The 20,388-nt window shown below is 46.1% G+C and overlaps 1 protein-coding gene and 2 non-coding genes across 3 annotated transcripts; 1 reads left to right on the top strand and 2 right to left on the bottom strand.

The window, feature by feature from the left end:
- The first annotated feature begins 8,835 nt into the window (after positions 1–8,835).
- LOC127295678 (peroxisomal membrane protein 11-3) lies at positions 8,836–9,918 on the top strand. The gene has a single exon (XM_051325672.2). The coding sequence runs from the start codon at positions 8,962–8,964 to the stop codon at positions 9,691–9,693; it is 732 nt and encodes a 243-aa protein (XP_051181632.1). The 5' UTR covers positions 8,836–8,961; the 3' UTR covers positions 9,694–9,918.
- A 1,729-nt stretch (positions 9,919–11,647) lies between these two features.
- TRNAH-GUG (transfer RNA histidin (anticodon GUG)) lies at positions 11,648–11,719 on the bottom strand. The gene has a single exon. It is a non-coding gene; the product is annotated as a tRNA-His (tRNA).
- Positions 11,720–18,504: 6,785 nt separating this feature from the next.
- Positions 18,505–18,576, bottom strand: TRNAH-GUG (transfer RNA histidin (anticodon GUG)). Its single transcript has one exon. It is a non-coding gene; the product is annotated as a tRNA-His (tRNA).
- Positions 18,577–20,388: the final 1,812 nt, after the last annotated feature.

The raw sequence follows: 20,388 nt of genomic DNA, 5'->3' as shown, positions 1-20,388 counted from the left end.
GTTCTTCAAGAATGTATTGGAAGTGCCAACTGAGCTTCTCAGTTCAAGCTTCTTGTGGTGAACCAGCCGACTCAGGTTCAAAGTCCTACACTAGTTTGTGAGCGTTTGTGCCTTTACTGTCTTTGTAAAAAAAAGTATCGGAAGCAATCTATTCAGCTGACCTCCTCTAACGTTCACTAGTAACTTTGCTTAGACTGTACTGCAAATGTTGCACGGAGCATTTAGGAGTAAGCAATAGGATCGGTAGTATTAATTCGCAGAACAATATCTAGGAAAACCTTTTAATCTTGATAGTGATGAATGATACCCTAGAATATACATCTGCATCTGCAGACTATAGCTGAGGAACGCGACGCTCAACAACTAAAGTTACATACGGCCGAATCGAATGTTACTTTCTGCGTCCTATAATTTCCCTCTTGCTCGAATGAAATTTCAGCACCTAGGTGGTCCGTGATGGATTTCTTCTGTTCTGTTTAGGCCGCACAGGCACTGATAATACTTGATAGTTTAATTTCTTTTAGTTAGCAAGCTTGCTTATAGCTTCGGTTGGTACGACGGCCTGGAACATGATGATCGTTTCGGCATTTGGTCAGGTACTGATCTCCGAGCACAACACGTACCTCCCGGCCGTTGCATCCCTGCCGTCTCTTGCATCGGAGGGAAGCTTTGTGTGGTAGCGTCGGTCGGTCTCCCTGTGGTGGTTCAAGTGCTAATAAGCGTTGTGCAGGCAAGAAAGTAAGCAACAACCACCACCATACAGTTAAGTGGAAGCAAAGCCATTCCCCTTCCAAATTCTCCATTTCCTACTAAAGCTCGGCGGTGATGTGCATATCAAAGCTTGGCGAGGAAGTGATCTCTCTCCAAAGAAAACTATTGGGAAGTTTGTTGTTACGTCAGGACCGATCGATCGGCAGTTCCATCCATGTGATCATGCCATCTATGTGTGTCTTGCTTGCCATCGAAATCAGCTGCCCATTATCGAAAACAGCCTGATCGATTTGTGAAACCGAGAAATGCTCGACATGACACATGTCACATATAACACATGCGTCGTGTTCCTTACACCTGGGCGACTTTGTCTGGCACAGATTGAATCAGTCGCAGGTGTTTTCTTGAAAGTAATATGACTGGCAGCTCTCACATCAAACAGAAAAGGATGTAGTATTAGAAAAGAAACAAGCTACAGGCCGACGAACAAAACGCTTTACTCCACAACACGCTTCCTGATGAGACGCGACTTCTGAATCTACCATGACATCTCTCTGGACTTCAGAGTTCTTTCCCCCTGTAACACGAGAAAACAAAGCAGACAAATGCTACACCGGAGGCGTCCAAAGCCTACGATCCTTTAGAGTGCCTAGTTGCAATCCAGTGTCGGGGAGGAGACTAGAGTAGAGCTTGGCCTGCCTGCCTGTACTCAAGAAAATCCAATCATAATCTCTGCTTTATCTGAATATGTATAATGGCCCATGTTTGCTTACCAACAGTTCAGAATAGAAATGTCCACTGTTCATGCACTCGCTAGCTACTACTTTGAGAACTCTACCCTCTTTCCCGTAGGGCAACTTGGGGAGCAAAATCGAATGATGTGATCTGTTTGTGCCAAGTAAAGGCATGGTCCTGAGCATTAGTGGATTCTTCTGCTCCAATATCGGTGCACATACATATATCTCCGTATGATGAACACAATCGATCGGTGTATCATATCCAATCTCGCTGCTTATTGGTCTTTCAGGAAAACTGTATGCATGGAGAGTGAACACTTCTAATCAGTTTGTCAGTTTGATCAGAATTAACAAATCAATTATTTCCATTTTCCAAAAGAAAGGTAAAAAATGGGAAAGCGAAATGAAAAGGGAAGAAGAGATGGTCCAGAGCTGGCTCGCCACCTTTTGCTGTGCGGTGGAGCTGGGCTGGCCGCCTCTGATGAGAGAGGCACATGACACTGGGCTCAAGTAACACGCAAAAGAAACATATGCCAATATCTTTCGCTGCTTTCGCTCCGCTCCGGCGAGGAGAGGCTGACCCATGGAACATTTCTCCACTGCAATCAAGATGGCCAGCCAGGTAGGCCTAGAGCTTTGGGGGAAATCATGCCTGGCACCGTAAAGGAGGAGGAGGAGGCGACGGTGGCAGCTCAGCTAGCTAGGCATGTGATTATCCAAATGCAAAGCCGGACAACAACTCAGCTGCACAGCAAAAGTGGCTCAATAGACGCATGCCGCGATGTGTTAGTTGTCAGTCTGCCACCAAGAAACATCGATCGATGTTGCTGCTAATTCAGGGAAATCGTATCAGCTAATCAGTACCTGCGTACGTGTCAGACGCATAGATATTTACATTGTATATAAACAGCGACAGACGGTACCAAATGGTTTTGCCGACATTGCGATCTTGCTTTGCATGCAGAACTTTGTCATTGTGCGATCGATCCCACCCGTTCACCAGTAGATCAAGAACACCACTACCGACGATGCCTATGTAGAGACCTTTGGGGTGTATGCCGATTTAGTTAAGGAGTAAGCGTCTGGGCTTGCAGGCAGCCGCATGTGATGGAAGCGACTAAAAATCTAGCGCAGTTCATGTACTCAGAAAGCGCAAATGATTGACTTCCAAAGCTTCGCCTTTTATCATTTGTTTACAGAATTTTTTTCCGTTTCATTCATGTAAAGAAATCGCTAATGATCACGCGGCAGTGCTGTAATATTAGTGCCAAGGGCATCTTTGATCAATAGATAAGTAGTCGAGCGGAATCATTGCGGGAGCTGCGTTTGCCGCCCTTTTCTTGGTCTGCGGAATGCTGATAGAGTATATGTATATCCCTAAAGTATAGGAAATGGAATGAAAACGCAGGTGGAAAGCGTTCTTTTGGATAGGTTACTGATGAAGGCTCTGCTGATAGGTTATGATCAAGCATTGCTAGCTAGGTTAAACAAAGCCTAATGCAAATATAGACATGACCATGGCAGCCTACCTAATCAGAGGATCGAGAGCTTAATCAAGGAATCAGTGGACGAGGCCATCATTGCAGATGGTGGCAAGGCCTAGACAGAATGAGCTCCAGCTCACATCGAGCTCTGAATCCAGGCTTTATGATCAGCAAGTATTTTGACATGATTTTGCGCTGCCGCTATGGCATGCTGTTTTTTTTAAGAAACTGACATGCTTCCTCCTTCATCAGAGAAATGTTGGGCGCAAACGAACCTGAGGGTAGCAACTGGGGTGAAACCATCGGCCCAAATAGGACAAGGGGGGCGGGGGAACTTCAGCCAATCAAGGTCATGGGCCCAAATGGTCATGGACCCAAATAATCACGGGCTATCAGACTTGCACATGTATTGGGCTATTTTCATCCACTATGTATCCTCAACATCAAATTTGCATTGACCCCGCATTCTGCAAACTTGGGTTGCAAGCCGACAACCTGCATAAGCCCACGAAAGCAGAAACTAGAAAAAATGCTAAAAATATGGAACGCAGAATTCGTGCTCCCGAGCGCGTACTCCGGCGCACGTTTCCCGCGTGCGTTTGGTGTACCCACACCGGCATTCTTTGGCCAACGGCAACGGGGACGGGGTAGTGCCCAGTGGCGATTTGCACAAAAATAACCTAAACGTAAAAGAAAAGCATAGAATGATCCTCCGGTGAAACTATTTCACCAATCTAACCTTTTTGTGTGCATGCCCATATGGCGCCCCTCCTGCCGGCGCCACTGTCCCAGCCGACGTGGCCCCCTCGCCGCTGAGCTGGTGCGCCCATCCGACGTGGCAGCATGTGTGGCGCCCCTCCCAACGGCGCCACACATGCACTTGTAATTGCCCAAAACATACTGTGAGACAATTCGTCTGGGACTTAGCCGTTTTGCGAGGCTACATGTGTGTCGCCGACGCCACGTGCGCCTAATTAGCACGTGTGGCGCCGATGCCTCGGGCGCCACACATAGAGGCTCGCGAAAACGGCTAAGGACTTATCGTCCGGAGCCCCTGGATGTTTTCGACCCAGAAGTTTATATAAGTTGGCATGTGTGGCGCCGATGCAACGGGCGCCACACACTACAGTGTGGCGCCAGTGTGCAGGGCGCCACACATTGACTTGTGTTAAAACCATGAAATATCCTACCATACTCCAACAGTTTTTAGTACAACATTGGACACAACAAATAGCAATTTCATGACATACACATATAACACTTCATAGGTCACATTGTAGCACGTAGATTCAAACAACAAGTAGCATTACAGACCATGGTTCGAAATGACATAGGGTTCACAAATCGATACTTATGAAGATAGAGTTCAGAACAACACGTAGCACATCCTAGTATCGTCCTCGACGTGCCGTCCTCGCGGGCTGCTTCCGGACGGCCATCCTCTTCGTCCGCTGCCGTGGCTGTTGTTCTGCCTTGCTCCGCTTGCTTCCCGTCGCTCCTCCTGCTCCTCCTGCTCCTCCTCCTCTGAAGAGAACGGCTCGTCGTTCCTCATCCTCGACAAAGCTGATCTCCGCGGCGGCCCCTCATCCTCCTCAGTGACAACCTTCTTTCCTCGGTTGACATAATCTTACGGAGTGTACCGGTTTGGACCCTTGCCCCTTGGCTTCAACTGGTAAGCTGACCGTGAGGCTTGCTTGGAGGTATGCTTTGGAAGTATGCCTTGACTCAGAATTAGCTCGTCCTCAGGAATCTTCACAGACATGAACACATGAGATTACAAAAGTTGAGTAAGAACATGTTTGACAGCAACAAAATAGTCCATACCTCCCGCTCTTCTGAAGAGGAAGATGTAGCGATTTCGCCTTCCCGGCAACCTAGCAAGCTGGCTAACTGCCGCATCTTTCGTGCAGTGTTCTGCGTCATGCCGTTCATGGTTACAAAGCCACCACATCATAGTAGCGTACATTCAAAGTTGGTGATCATACAGAAGTAGCAAAACACCGGAACCTCCTCCCTTATCCCCGTCTACAGTGATAAAGGGCGATTTTTGGGCGTTCTCCGTGCTTCCCAGCTCGCCGCCGGCGATCCGGCTGATTCCTCGCCCTCCGCGGCCGCTCCGGCGGCGGGAGGGTGGGGAATCGATGGATCCCGGCGTGTACATAGTTAGGTGTGCGTGGGGTGCTTGCCGGCGGCGCTGTGGAGGTGGTGGCGTTGCCGGAGAGGCTTTTGGTGTCGGCGGTTCTCTCCTCTGCTCGAGGTGCTCCGGTGGAGGCTCGATGCAGATCCGTCGTCCTCGGCGCGTCCGCCGCTTCTTGGAGCCGCGGCGTGCCTCCCCCCGAGCCGGCGTTCGTGACGGCGGAGCTGGCTCTTGCTCGTGGGGTTCTTCGGCCTTCACCTCGGTGCTAGGCGGTGCTTTTGCTCAAGATCTGTGGGAGTTGCAGGCGGGTAGCTCCTCCTCGACGGCGGGCTCGGATGGCGTTGTGGAAGAAGGGTGGTGCTGGCGGCGGCTTCGAGCTGATGGTCGTTCACCGTTCAGATGCCGGCGCCTGCGTCGGTTGGATCATGCAGCTTTTCAACAAGGTTGGTCGGGCCGTCGTCTTCGGTGCGAGGTAAGCTCGCCTTCTTCCTCTCCGGTGGCTTGCTGCTGGAGCTCGAAGGAGGTGTGCGGCGTGGTGGCTCCGATCTCGCCGTGTGGTGTGTGTTTCCTTCCTCTGTTCGTGCGTGTGCGTTCTTGTTGCTGATGTTGTACACGAACTCCTTTCAAAAAAAAAGTTGGTGATCATACCTTAATGAAATACCGCAACGGTCCGACAGGCTTATCATCTCTGCCGCTCTGCTCCCACATAACCTCGCACTCCTCAGCTGTTTTTTGGATCTCCTCCCGCTGTGACAAACATAGCATTACACAATTGAAGCGAGCAAATGGCAATGTAGATGATGTACTAGTTAGTGAGAGAATCCATTACCACGAAGTTTAGCTCGGAAGCAATAGAAGTCGATCTCCCTCTGCGAGCAAAGGTGTCGTGCTGGCTTTGCCCAACCTCATCGAACTGGATGGGATCGTCCAAGATCTCCTCAGGATACGCGTGCTTAACTAACTCGATACGCGTGTTCTCATGGAACCACTCGAGGTAGTTGTTGAAAGCGGCGAAGTCGTGAGGCACAATCTGCTCAGGGCCAGCATTCCGTGTCGCTTCCAAACAGTGTAGGAACGCTGCGACGTGGCCGCTATGATGAACTGGCCAATTTGTGATCTTCCTCTGCCGCTGTCTATCAAGCCTGCAAGAATCAACAAGTTAGTTTGTACCTCTTCTATGAAGAATCTTCCATCGCATGATTCCAGAAGTTTACCTATGAAGCGCCTTGTCCGTGTCTTGCCAGTGAGGTGGGCACTCCTGATACAGCCCAAACTGTCTCATCACTCTTTGCGGCTGGTGTTGTTCAACAAGCCACATGCATATGAGTGGGCAGCGCATACGCCAGAACCGCGCCTCCTCCGTGCACTTGTGGTTGAGGTCAGCCATCCCCGAGCCAATATGGTAGTAGCTACCATATGGCTCCCATTCCACCTGCAGCATACAAATATCTCAGAATTTAGAACATGCCAGTAGAATCAATGAAAACTAGGATTGCAAAAGAGTGATCGGTTACCTGCTCAGCGGTAAGAGTGTCCAACTCCGCAGTGTACTGCCTGTACATGACCATTGGATCGCTCGTCATCTCCGAGACATTGTCCCAAAGGTATGCCCAAGTGGGCTCCCGATCAGGGTTGTTCGGGTGATGAGGCCATGGCCTCTCGTTGAGTACCCTGGGACGCCCAACTGATAGGTGGTCCCAGCTCCATACGGAAAGTAGGAGCATGCATCCACCAATACCGCCGCTCCCAGTCCTGCGACAAGCTTCGTCCAACTGCGCACATAAGACATTTGGTTAGTACTTTGTCTAGCACACTACTATAGGAAAATAGTACATAGAGCAAATCATCACCTGCCGGTAGAGGTAGGCAAGTCCCGTTGTTCCCCAACTCCACCGGTTATCCAACACCGTGCGCCTTCAGCCAACACCAATGGGCCAGCTTCCCCCCACTGTCAGGAAAGAGAGTCCTCGAAATCATATACCATAAGTACACATGGGCGTACGTCCTCCGAGTGTCCTCGTCGGCCTCTTCCGGGCATTCTGCAAAGTTAGTCCTGATCCAAGAGAAAGACGCGCCGGCGGGAGCTCTCTTCTTTGGATCTGCTGGCGGCGGAGGAGCCCTGCCAATAAGCACCTCCATCTGCTGGCGCCACCCATCAGAAGCTGTGTTCATACACAGTGGCTCGCCCTGAATAGGTAGTCCAAGGATCATGGAAACATCCTGGAGAGTAGGGGCCATCTCGCCGGCCCTCAAGTGGAAGGTGTGAGTCTCCGGCCTCCACCGGTCGACAAGGGCGGTGATTGCCGAGGGGTTCATGTTCGGCCCCCCACGGCTTACAAGGGATATGAACGGCATAAGACCGGTAGGCTGGATGAACTCCGTGTACCTCTCGTCATACGGTATATCCACTGTGCCATGGTAACGAATCTTCAAAGGGTGAAGATCCGTTGTCCTCTCCGTCATATGAACAGCCCGGTGTTCCCTGTCGTACTCTTCATCCAGGAGCCACACCATCCTACATGTTTACACAAATACAACATATTATGAGCCATTCATACCAAATATGAGCAACACATACATGAGAATATATCCAAATAAGCCATCACACATACATTCATATCTAGGCATTCCTAACAAATATGAGTTATTCCATCAAGAATACTAGGCATATGTAACACATTTGAATGCATTTGCTAAGCAAATATTAGACATTTCAAGACATACATACATAGAATTTGAACACATACATAGCCATTTTATATCTAGGGTTCCAACAAATCTAGGGTTCATATCCAAATCCACCAACATATCCAAATCTAGGGTTCATATCCAAATCCACTAACATATCTAGGGTTCCTACACATACACATTCAACACTTACATACCCATTTCAACACATACATAGCCATTTCAACACATACATGTAAAATTTCATATCTAGGGTTCCAACAAATCTAGGGTTCATATCCAAATCCACCAACATATCCAAATCTTGCTAGGTTCAGAGCCAAATGCACTAACATATCAATGGTTCATATCTAAATCCACCAACATGAATTTCCATGTCTAGGGTTCATACCCAAATCTACCAAATCCACCAACAATAGTGGATGAATCGGAGGGAATCGAAGGGGAATACCTTGAGGAATGGAGGAGGAAGGAGTTGGCCGGATAGATCTGACGATTCCTTGGTCGATTTGGTGGGGGGGCCGAAGGGGAGGCGGGCGGCGGCGGCGGTTGGAGCAGAGAAAGAAAGGAGAGAAAGAAGAGAAAGAGAGGGTCGGGCTGGGCGCGGGCGCGGGCGCCACACTTAAGTAGATGTGTGGCGCCCGTGGCATCGGCGCCACACATCGAGCCTCGCAAAACGGCTAAGTCCTAGACGTTCCGGAGCCCCTGGATGTTTTCGACCGAAAACATGATATAAGTTGGCATGTGTGGCGCCGTTGGGAGGGGCGCCACACATGCTGCCACGTCGGATGGGCGCACCAGCTCAGCGGCGAGGGGGCCAAGTCGGCTGGGACAGTGGCGCCGGCAGGAGGGGCGCCACATGGGCATGTGTGGCGCCCGTGGGAGGGGCGCCATACAAAAAGGTTAGATTGGTGAAATAGTTTCGCCGGAGGGTGAGTCTGTGATTTTCTTTCACTTTTGAGTTATTTTTGTGTAAATCGCCGTGCCCAGTCGAGTTCTCACACCTGCACATGGGCCCCGTCGCCAGTCCAATCATTCCTCCTCCTCCTCCTCCTTGCCCTGTCCGTCGTCGACTCGAACCGAAACCAAACGAAATCCTACGACGACTCTGCACGACAGGCAGCTTGCCCGCATCATTCACGCAACCACCGGTACGCACGACCCGATCGACAGCCGTTGCTCCGGCCCCGGCGCCCGCCCCGCCATGGCCTCCGTCTCCGACCCTCGGACCCGCAAGGCCGCCGCCGCCGCGCGCGCGCCTCCGCGGGACTTCCTGGCCCACCTGGAGGCCTACCTGGCCCGCCGCGACGGCGTCGACAAGCTGCTCAAGATCTCGCGCTACGCCGCGCGCCTCGCGCTCGCCGCGGGGCCTCCGCTACCCCCCGCCGCCTCCGCGCGGCTCAAGTCCTTCGAGTCCAGCGTCGGGCTCAGCCGCAAGGCCTTCCGGCTCGGCAAGTTCGTGCAGGACGTCAACGCCTTCCGCGCCGCCGCCGCCGCTCCGCCCCTCGTGCTCCTCGCCTACGGCGGCGAGGGCGTCTACTACTTCCTCGAGCAGTTCGTCTGGCTCGCCAAGGCCGGCCTCCTGCCCGCGCACCTCCTCCCGCGCCTCCAGCGCCTCAGCGCCTGGGCCGAGCTGCTCGGCTACGTCGGCTCCATCACCATTAAACTGAAAGAAATGGCCAAGATGGAGTCTTCCATCAAGACATTGCGGCTCAACAAGGAGGTTCGCGGGGAGGAGGAGGACGAGGCGCTGCGGACGCTTCAGGGGAAGCTGCTGCTGAAGCGGCTGTCCGTTGTGCAAGACGTGGCGGACGCCTTCATGGCGCTAGGGGACGTCACCGACGGGAAGGGGCTGCTCGGTAGTTCCACGCTCACGGCGTCCGCCGGATTGCTGTCGGCGCTCATCAGCACGCACAAGAACTGGAACTCTTGCTGAAAACCTCGAGGTATACAACACAGTTGACAATAGGATAAAGCTCAAAATTGAGGCGAAACACTGTATATCGATAAATGAAAAGAGTGGCACCTGGAATCTGGATGTTGGATTGTTGGTGGTACGGGTGAAATATTTATGCTCGTGCATTTGGTTGGGAACAACTGCTGATGCTGCTCAAGATTTATTTCACCAAAATCAATTGGAATGTCTTGCTGTGTGTGTTAATTGTTGGGGTAATAAAAGGGTTTGCTGTCTTCCAATTGCGTAACTTATGGTATACTTTAAACATGACTGTTTTGCTCTGTAGTGCAATCACATATCATGTCTGCCTGTAGGATCAATACAACTCCATGGTAAATTAATTTGCCTCATAGATGCACAATGCTGTTCATTCAGTTTGCTATCATAATTTGGCGTTTATACTAGAGAACTGAAACGAGAATCTCAATTAACCAACAGCGCTGAATTGGGTTGCACAGAATTTTTAACTGATATGATTGTGGGATAATATATCTGTGGAATGGGCATTCCGAAGCACCGTTGAAGAGGGAATGCTGTAACTTAAAAGCATGATATGGACTTGGCAATACCAAGAGATCCAAGATGGAGTACAGTTATTCTCCAGAATCAGTGACTTGATCTGCATACCTTACCTAAGCTACTACCAGACTAGATTATCTGTATTATTGCCAAAAAAAATGCTACATTAGTCCAACTGAATCAGCTTCATAGGAATGATACGTATAGGCAATCCATAAAACATAATGAGCTGTCTAATTAGCATGCCTCGATATTTTCTATTGGTTTGGTTCAAAGTTTAGTCTGGTCCTTTGTTTTTATTCGTCACCTCTAAATTGCAACAGTCGCTCACGAAAGTAACTTCTTGTGCTCCTAACTCCTTGCACTGACTGAAGAGAAGCTGATTCTATGGTTCTTCCAGCCATGGTTGCCATTAACAGCATATATATATATTATACCATTATATATTATGAAGACTGTTCAGGTTTTGATCTTCTATTGAGCTGATTCTGATGGTAGGACTCTTGCCGCTCTGCTACCAGGGATGTGGTATGGGTGACCTAGGGAAAAGTAGGGACTAGGGAGTAAGCTTGTCAAGGTACTGGTACTCAGATCAGTTAGCTGATTACCTGTTGGTGTTTATAGTTTATACCACAACTTATCCTTTCATGATGGATTGCCATATAGGTGCTGCCACTTTTGTTGGTATCAGGCAACCTGCTGCATAAGTTTACCAAACATAGTCTACAGGTTGCAACTGGCCAACCGGTCATTTTTGGTCCCAAATTGTCAAGATGTGTCTGCTCAAAAAAATAAACAGAGAATGAAAAAAGGACAGATGGACTGCCATCATATAGGTGCTGTCATGTTTGTTGGTATCGGGCAACCTGCTGCATAAATTTAGCAAACCGTAGTCTACATGTTACAACTGGCATCAGGCAACCTGCTGCATAAGTTTAGCAAACCCTAGTATACATGTTACAAGTGGCTAACTGGGCATTTTTGGTCCCAAATTGTCAAGATGTGTCTGCTTGAGATTTTTTTTTCTTTTCGAGAATGAAAAAAAGAAAGATAGATGTCATGTTTGTTGGTATCGGGCAACCTGCTGCATAAATTTAGCATCAGGCAACCTGCTGCATAAGTTTAGCAAACCCTAGTTACAAGTGGCTAACTGGGCATTTTTGGTCCCAAATTGTCAAGATGTGTCTGCTTGAGATTTTTTTTTCTTTTCGAGAATGAAAAAAAGAAAGATAGATGTCATGTTTGTTGGTATCGGGCAACCTGCTGCATAAATTTAGCATCAGGCAACCTGCTGCATAAGTTTAGCAAACCCTAGTTACAAGTGGCTAACTGGGCATTTTTGGTCCCAAATTGTCAAGATGTGTCTGCTTGAGATTTTTTTTTTCTTTTCGAGAATGAAAAAAAGAAAGATAGATGTGGCTGCTGGGATTCGAGCCCAGGTCTCCACGGCCACAACGTGGAATTCTCACCACTAAACTACAGCCACTTTTGTTATGCTAAAGATTATGTACGAACTGTAATAATTGTTTCAAACTGAAATGAAAGAAACTTACTGCTTTCCTATCTAGTGTAGTTAGCTGTAACTCTGTAAGAGCATGTCCTATGTTCAGCGCTGTGGCTTTGTGTAACATGCCTCTGGAGGGAAAAAGAATTTCAGATGGTATGTTTTTCCTAGGAATAACAGAAGCACTTATACCACGCCCCATAACTTTAATTTGCAGCAATACAGTTAACAAGGTTGTGCCATCAAGTTTGTCACCATATCTTCTCTTTTCTGTAATTTTCCTGCTGTTGTTCTTACTTTGCGTCAATATCAAATGAACTAGATTAACTAAGGGTGCTGAACTGGGTTGCAGAAACTTTGGAACTGATATGATTCTGGGCTAATATAGCACAGCATGGAATGCACAGTCAGAAGCACATGGAAGCATGAATTCTGTAAATTAAAAACATCACATGAAATTGACCATACCACGAGGTTCAAAATTCAGTGCACTTATTCTGCAGAATTAGTGACTTGATCGGCATACCATACCTGAGCTACCAGATTAGCTTATCTATTTTGATTGCTGTGTGCTACATTAGTCTAATTGAATCAGCTTCAAAGGAATAATATATAGATGCAATTCATATACTATATCAGCCATATAAAACATGATGAGCTCTCTAATTGGCATGCTTCATCTGTCCATACTCCTTAGTGGTTTCGTTCATAGTCTAGTTAGTCTGATATTTTGTTTTTATCTCGTCACCTCTAAATTCCAACACGCCTTCACAAAAGTAACTTCTAGTGCTCCTAACTTGCGCTTACAGTGGGTTTATAGTAAGCTCTAATGGTTAGTATTTAGTAAGGTCTGGTAATTATTTTACTTCTTTTCATATCTAGCAGCTAAGTAAGTGCACCTCATGGTTTTAATGTCACGCACGTCCAACTGGATTATTATGAAAAAATAGTCTTCATTTACATGAACAAAATAGTTTATAAGTCTGCCAGTAATCACTAAAATGAGTGTATTAGCAATGAACAAAAAACACCTAGTTTTAAGAAAAAAACTATTTTCTTATAATCTGATATCTTGTGTTTACTGTTTGCCATGGAGCTCCATAATTTCATGCCTGCTTATATGTCGCAACAACTTGGTATAGGAGAAAGAATCTACCTCTCATGGACTGCCATATAGGGGCTGTCATTCCTGTTGAAATCAGTTAACATGCTGCATATTTTATTATTTTCAGAAAATCATAGTCTACAGGTTACAACTGGCCCAAATGGTTGAGATGCAGGTGTGCTCAAATTATGAACTGTTCTACTAATTTCAAACTGACATGAAAGAACCTTATTTGATTTACTATTTGGTTGACCTTGTGAACAAAAAAGCTTGTAAGTAAATGGCTGTAAAAGCATCTCCCAGTCCCAGCTCTGTGTAATAAGCCCCTGTAGGGTAAATGTTCAGGTGGTCTGTTTTCAGCTCACCCTTGAGGCTTATCAATTTAAGCTTGAGGGAACCTGCAGGTGCTATTCTCGCAACCAAATCACGCAGTTCTCAGAACAAGTCAACCAAGAAAGGCCCATTAGTAACTTAAACTGCCGTGACCAAAGAGGTATGCTTTTTAGTGGTTTGAGTAAGGATTAAAACTACTCCATGACAAATTAATTTGCAGCATAGATGCACAATGCTGTTCATCAAGTTTTTTTTTATCATAGTTTGGCATTTGTACTACTAGGAAGTTGAAACTAGAATCTCAATTTGGTGTATAGTTTTCCTGCAGTAGTTTTCGGCTTTTCGCTGTGTCTCAATATCAAAGGAAGTACATTAACTAACTGTGCTGAATTGGGTAGCACAAACTTTTGAACTGATGTGATTGTGGGCTAATATATGATAGTATATATCATGACGCTGAATGGGCAATCCGAAGCAATGTTCAGCAACTTTTATGAATTTTGAAGACTGTCCGGATTTTATCTTCTATTGATCTGGTAATGGTTCTGATGGTAGGCCTCTTGATGCTCTGCTACCAGGGATGTGGTATGGGTGATGATGTGGGGAGAAGTAGCGGCTAGGGAGTGTAAGCGTGTCAAGGTACTGGTACTCAGATCACTTAACTGATTACCTGTTGGTGTTTTTAGTTTATACCACAATTGATCCTCCAGGCTCCAGCTCAAGAAAACTGGTGTCCTGGCTGTTTGCCTTTCAGCACTTCACATGGGTATGTGGCATGCTTTTGTGGTTTGAGTAAGATCTGGTAACAATTCACTTATATTCATTTATAGCTGCTATGTTAGTGCACCTCATTGTTCTTCGGGAAAATTTGCTTCAGGACACCGTTATTTTGTGGTGTTTGCCAAAACACACCGCTCGATTGTGTCTTTGCCAGGTACCATTAAAATTCTGTGTCATATTTGCCAGAACACACCACCTGACTAAAAACGGAAAGTTTTGCACTTTTGACTGTGATGACTGGTTTTGAAGAGGGCAAAACTTTCCGTTTTAAGCCAGACGGTGTGTTCTGGCAAATGTGCCAAAGAATTGTAATGGTACCTGGCAAAGACATAATCAGGCGGTGTGTTTCAGCAAACGCCCGAAAATAACGGTGTCTCTAATGTCATGCACGTCCAACTGGATTATCATGGACATGGATTTCCAATTAGTTTTATACATTCATTTACTTTAACAAAATAGTTTGTAAATATGACTGTAATAGTCGCTAAAACGAGTTTATTAACAATGAGCAAAAAACAGCTCATAGGCTTTTAAGCGTCCAATTACTATTTTATTATGAACCGATATCTTGTGTTCAGTAGTATTTGCCAAGGAGCTCCGTAATTTATTGTCTGCTTATATTTCACAACAACTTGGCATAGGAGAAATTTCTTTACCTCTTATGATGGATTGCCATATAGGTCCTGTCGTTTCTGCATAAGTTTAGCAAAACGTAGTCTACAGGTTACAACTGGCCAACCGGGCATATTTGGTCCCAAATAGTCATGATGTGTCTGTGCATGAGTGTTTAGTATTTGCCAAGGAGCTCCGTAACTTCTTGCCTGCTTAATATTTCACAACAACTTGGCATAGGAGAAATAATTTTAGCTCTTATGATGGATTACCATATAGGTCATGTCGTTTCTGTTGAAACCAGGTAACCTGCTGCAGAAGTTTAGTAAATCGTAGTCTACAGGTTACAACTGGCCAACCGGGCATTTTTGGTCCCAAATCAGGTAACATGCTGCATATTTTATTATTTTCAGCAAATCGTAGTCTACAGGTTACAACTGGTCCCTACCAACCGGGCATTGTTGGTCCCAAATGGTTGAGATGCAGCTGTGCTCAAATTATGATCTGTTCTACAGTACTAATTTCAAACTGACATGAAAGAACCTTATTTGATTTACTATCTAGTGGATATTGTGAACAAAAAGCTTGTAAGTAAATGACTGTAAAAGCACCTCTCAGGCCCAGCTCTGTGTAATAAGCCCGTGTGGGAAATGTTCAGGTGGTCTGTTTTCGGCTCACCCTTGAGGCTTATCAATTAAAGCTTGAGGGAACCTTCATAGGATAGAGGGTTTGCTTTCTTCTAATTGGGTAGCTTGTGGTTGACTTCAAACATGAGTGTTTTGCTCAGTAGCTCTGCCAGATTGTTGTCTGCACTGATCAGCACTCACAAGAACTGGAATTCTTGCTGATGTTTCAAGCGTTTTAAGACACAATTGACAATAGGATGCAATAAAGCTCAAAATTGAGGGACAAACTGTATTGATAAATGAAAGAGTGGCTTCTGGAATCTGGTTGCCTGTGTTGGTGGTATGGGTGAAGTTCATGCTAATGCAGTTGGTTGGAGAACAACCGCCGATTCTCCTCATTATTGGTTTCACCAAAATCAATTTGAATGTTTAGTTATATGTGTTATTGGGATAACAAGGTTTGATTTCGTCCAATCATTTTTCTTATGGTTGACTTCAAAGGTGAGTATTTTGCTCTATGGTTTAAGTACTGAACACGGCTGCAACTTTATGATGTCTGCCTACGCCCTACAGGATCAATTCAACTCAATGGCAAATTAATTCGCAGCATAGATGCAAATTGCTGTTCATTAAGTTTGTTATCATATTTTGGCGTTTATGCACTGAGAAGTTGAAATCTCAATTTGGTGTATAGTTTTCCTGTTGTTGTTTCACTTTGTGTCAGGACTTAGGATCAAAGGAAGTAAATTAACTACTATGCTGAATTGGATAGCACAAACTCTGGAACTGATATGATTATGGTTAATATATCAAGAAGCGGAATGAGAAATCTGAAGCACTCGGGAAGAGGGAATTGCGTAATTTTTTTTGGTGTAAATTAAAAACACTTGACAATACCAAGAGATCCAAGATTGAACACAGTTATTCTGCAGAACCGTGACTTCATCTGCATACCTAACCTAATCTAACAGATTATCCTATTGTATGATTGCCACATGCTACATTAGTCCAACTGAATCAGCTTCAAAGGGACGATAGGTAGAGGCACTTCATATAATCAGACCTAGAAAAACTTAATGATCTGTCTAATTGGCATGCATCAATATTCTTTATTGGTTTAGTTCAAATTTTAGTCTGGTCTTTTACTTGTATTCATCACCTCTAAATTGCATCGGTCGCTCGCAAATGTAACTTCCTGTGCTCCTAATTCATTGCACTGACTGAAGTCCAGCTGATTCTGGGGTTCTTCCAGCAGTGTAACATTATCAATTTTGAAGACTGTTCCGATTTTATCTTCTATTGATCTGGTTCTGATGGTAGGCCTCTTGATGCTCTGTTACCAGGGATGTGGTATGGGTGATGATGTAGGGAGAAATAGGGGCTAGGGAGCTGTAAGCGTGTCAAGGTACTGGTACTCAGATCACTTAGCTGATTACCTGTTGGTGTTTATAGTTTATATACCACAACTGATCCTCCAGGCTCCAGCTTAAGACGACTGGTGTCCTGGCTATTTGCCTTTCAGCACTTCACATGGGTATGTTGCATGCTTTTGTGGTTTGAGTAAGATCTGGTAACAATTCACTTATTTTCATTTATAGCAGCTATGTTAGTGCACCTCATTGTTCTAATGTCATGCACGTCCAACTGGATTATCATGGACATGGATTTCAATTAATTTTATATATTCATTTATTTGAACAAAATATTTTGTAAATATGACAGTAATAATCGCTAAAACGAGTTTATTAGCAATGAGCAAAAAACAGCTCATAGGCTTTTAAGCATCCGATCTAAAAGAAGGCTTTTAAGCATCCAATTACTATTTTATTATAAACCGATATCTTGTGTTTAGTATTTGCCAAGGAGCTCCGTAATTTATTGTCTGTTTATATTTCACAACAACTTGGCATAGGAGAAATTTTTGTACCTCTTATGATGGATTGCCATATAGATCCTGTTTCTGCATAAGTTTATGCAAATCGTAGTCGACATGTTACAACTGGCGAACCGGGCATATTTGGTCCCAAATAGTCGAGATGTGTATGTGCATGAGTGTTTAGTATTTGCCAAAGAGCTCCGTAACTTCTTGCATGCTTATATTTCACAACAACTTCGTAGGAGAAATAACTTTACCTCTTATTATGGATTGCCATATAGGTCATGTCGTTTCTGTTGAAAGCAGGTAACCTGCTGCATAAGTTTAGCAAATCGTAGTCTACAAGTTACAACTTACAAGGCCAACCGGGCATTTTTGGTCCCAAATTATCGAGATGTGCATGTGCTCAAGAATATGAGATGTGTCCGTGCTCAAGAATATGCTCAAGATTTATTTTCGAGAATAAAAAAATACTATGAGAAGGTTAGCAAATCGTAGTCTACGGGTTATAACTAGCCAACCGGGCATTTTCAGTCCCAAATTATCGAGATGTGGCTGTGCTCAAGAATATGCTCAAGATTTATTTTCGAAAATGAAAAAGTGTGGGCATTTTTGGTCCCAAATTATTGTTTTGTGCTCAAGAATATGAGATGTGTCTGTGGTCAAGATTTATTTTCGAGAATGAAAAAAGCTGAGAAGTTAAACAAATCGTAGTTAAGGATAAGAGCATCTCTAGTCGCGTCCCCCAAAGGGATTTGTGGGACGTAGGCCAAAAAAATGTCCCAGTCGCGTGCCCCAAAGGTCGCTTCGGTCCGGACCTCCCCCAAATGTTGTCCAGCGTCCCTAGCCCATCCCCTATGTATAGAGGCTCTATCAGGGACGCCGGACACGACTTTTACACTTGCTTTTTGTTTGGAGGTCGCGTTTGGGGGACGTGGTTGGAAAAGGGACCTCCTCCAAACGCAAATTTCGTCCGGACGTCCCCCAAACGACCAATCCGACGCTTTAGTCGGACGTCATTTGAGGGATGCGACTGGAGATGCTCTTACAACTGGCCAACCAGGCATTTTTGGTCCCAAATTATCGAGATGTGCCTGCCCTAAAGAATATGCTCAAGATTTATTTTCGAAAACGAAAAAAATATGAAGATGTGCTGAGAAGTTCAACAAATCGTAGCTTACAGGTTACAAGTGGCCAACCGGGCATTTTTGGTCCCAGATTGTTGAGATGTGGCTTCCCTCCAGAAAATGCTCAAGATTTATTTTGGAAAAAAGAAAAAAAATATGAAAATGTGCTGAGAAGTTCAGCAAATCGTAGCTTACAGGTTACAAGTGGGAAGTGGCCAACCGGACATTTTTGGTCCCAGATTGTTGATATGTGGCTTCCCTCCAGAATATGCTCAAGCTTTATTTTGGAAAAAATAAAAAAATGAAAATGTGGCTGCTGGGATTCGAGCCCAGGTCTCCACGGCCACAACGTGGAATTCTCACCACTAAACTACAGCCACTTTTGTGAATAATTGTTGGTAAATGGTTTGAATACCAATGCGGTAATTGTTCGAACTGATATGAAAGGAACTTATTGGTTTCTATCTAGTGCAGTTAAATGGCTGTAAAGGGGAAAAGGTTCAGATGGTATGCATTTTTAGGAGTAACAGAAGCACATAGCACGGCATAGCTCTATGTTGTTTACCTGAGCAAGACAACTCCATGGCAATTTAATTTGCAGGAACAAAGTCCACAAGATTGTTCCATAAAGTTTGTCAAGATATTTTGTCTTTTATGTTCTAGGTTGTTGAAACCAGCATCACTCTTGATGTGCAGTTTTCACTTGGTGTCAATATCACAGGAAGTAAACAAAAAAAAATTGCGGGCAAAAGGAAGTAAATTAACTTGCAGTGCTGAAGTGGGTTTCACGAACTTTTGAACTGACACGTGGAAGCGTGAATACTTGTGAATTAAAAACATAACATGAACTTGACAATATCACGAGGTTCAAAATTGCACGCTTATAGAATACATCGTTACCACCTATGTCTAGAATATTTGTGCAACTTTAAAATACCATTTCTCAAAATTTTCAAAAAAATGGCATACATGTTGCTCGAGCTACAAAACGCCACACTCCTTCTAGCGCTCCTAACGGCGTTCACATGTTGGTTTGCGCCTGTTGCACCGCTCCCAGCTACATGTTGAAACCAGGCAACCTGCTGCATAAGTTTGGCATACCGTGTTCTACACTCTACATGTTAGAGAACCTCTAACAAATTCGTAAAAGCACCAATCAAAAGATAACCACAAGTTTGTGGTTTTGGTTGACAAAAAAAAAAACCATACCAGATCCTGCAAAACTTATTCCAATTTTCGTCGTATCCAGCCAAGAGAACAACGCAGGGGCGGAGTGGGCCGGGGCACTCACGCCCATGGGAGGAGGCGAGCTTGCGCGGAGGCATAGGGGCAGCGCGGGTACGATGACGTGTACTCTACCGCCCCACAATTTTGTACCGCAAAACGTGTTGCGGTATACTGCATACGCGTTTCGCGATTTCAGGTTATGCGGTATCTGCTAGAGATGGTTTTAGAGCATCTCCACTCGTCCCCCCGACGAGGCCCCCGAGCGACGTTTTTTCCATCCGGACGGCGAAATTCGGCCCAGTCGCGCCCCCGGTTCCTCGTTTTCGTCCGGATTTGGCCCTTAATCCATCCGGCGAGCCCACGCCACCCCCGGCCCCCCGGGGCGCGCTCGGGGACTCCGGACGAAAGATTTTGGCGCGAAACGGCGTGTGGACCCGTGTAGTCGGCGACTGGAAAACCAAATCCTGTCGATTTTCCCTCCAATTTGCTTGCATATCCCCATTCCCTCCAATTTGCTTGCATATCCCCATTCTCTCCCGCCGAAATCCCCCAATCTCCTCGTCTTCCAGCTCCAGTTCCTGGCGGCGTCTTCTCGTCCACCACCACTCTCCTCCTCGTCTTCTCGTCCACCACAATGCCGCCGAAGGCGCCGGCGAGGAAGATGCGGGCGAAGAAGACGAAGCCGCCGGGCATGTCGAACGCCGAGTGGGCGGCGGACGAGCAACGGCGCGACGTGGAAACAAGCGCCAGGGCGGAGAGGGTGAAAAGAGCCGCCGCCAAGAGGTCGGCGGAGGCGGCCCAGGAGGAACAAGCGAGGCTGATCAGCATGGCCTATAGCGGCGGTATGTTCCCCGGCCAATGGCCGACGCAAACAAGTTCCCCGTCTTCCTTCTCGTCTTCGCTGTACTCGCCGTCGCCGACTGCCGTGTTCCAAGAGGGCGCCTACGTCCAACCGTCCAAGCCCA

The sequence above is a fragment of the Lolium perenne genome, chromosome 4 (genome assembly GCF_019359855.2).
Source record: "Lolium perenne isolate Kyuss_39 chromosome 4, Kyuss_2.0, whole genome shotgun sequence".
In the NCBI taxonomy this organism is placed as follows: Eukaryota; Viridiplantae; Streptophyta; class Magnoliopsida; order Poales; family Poaceae; genus Lolium; species Lolium perenne.
The sequence above is the reverse complement of the archived record's forward strand: the minus strand, read 5'-3'. Positions and strand labels throughout refer to the sequence as shown.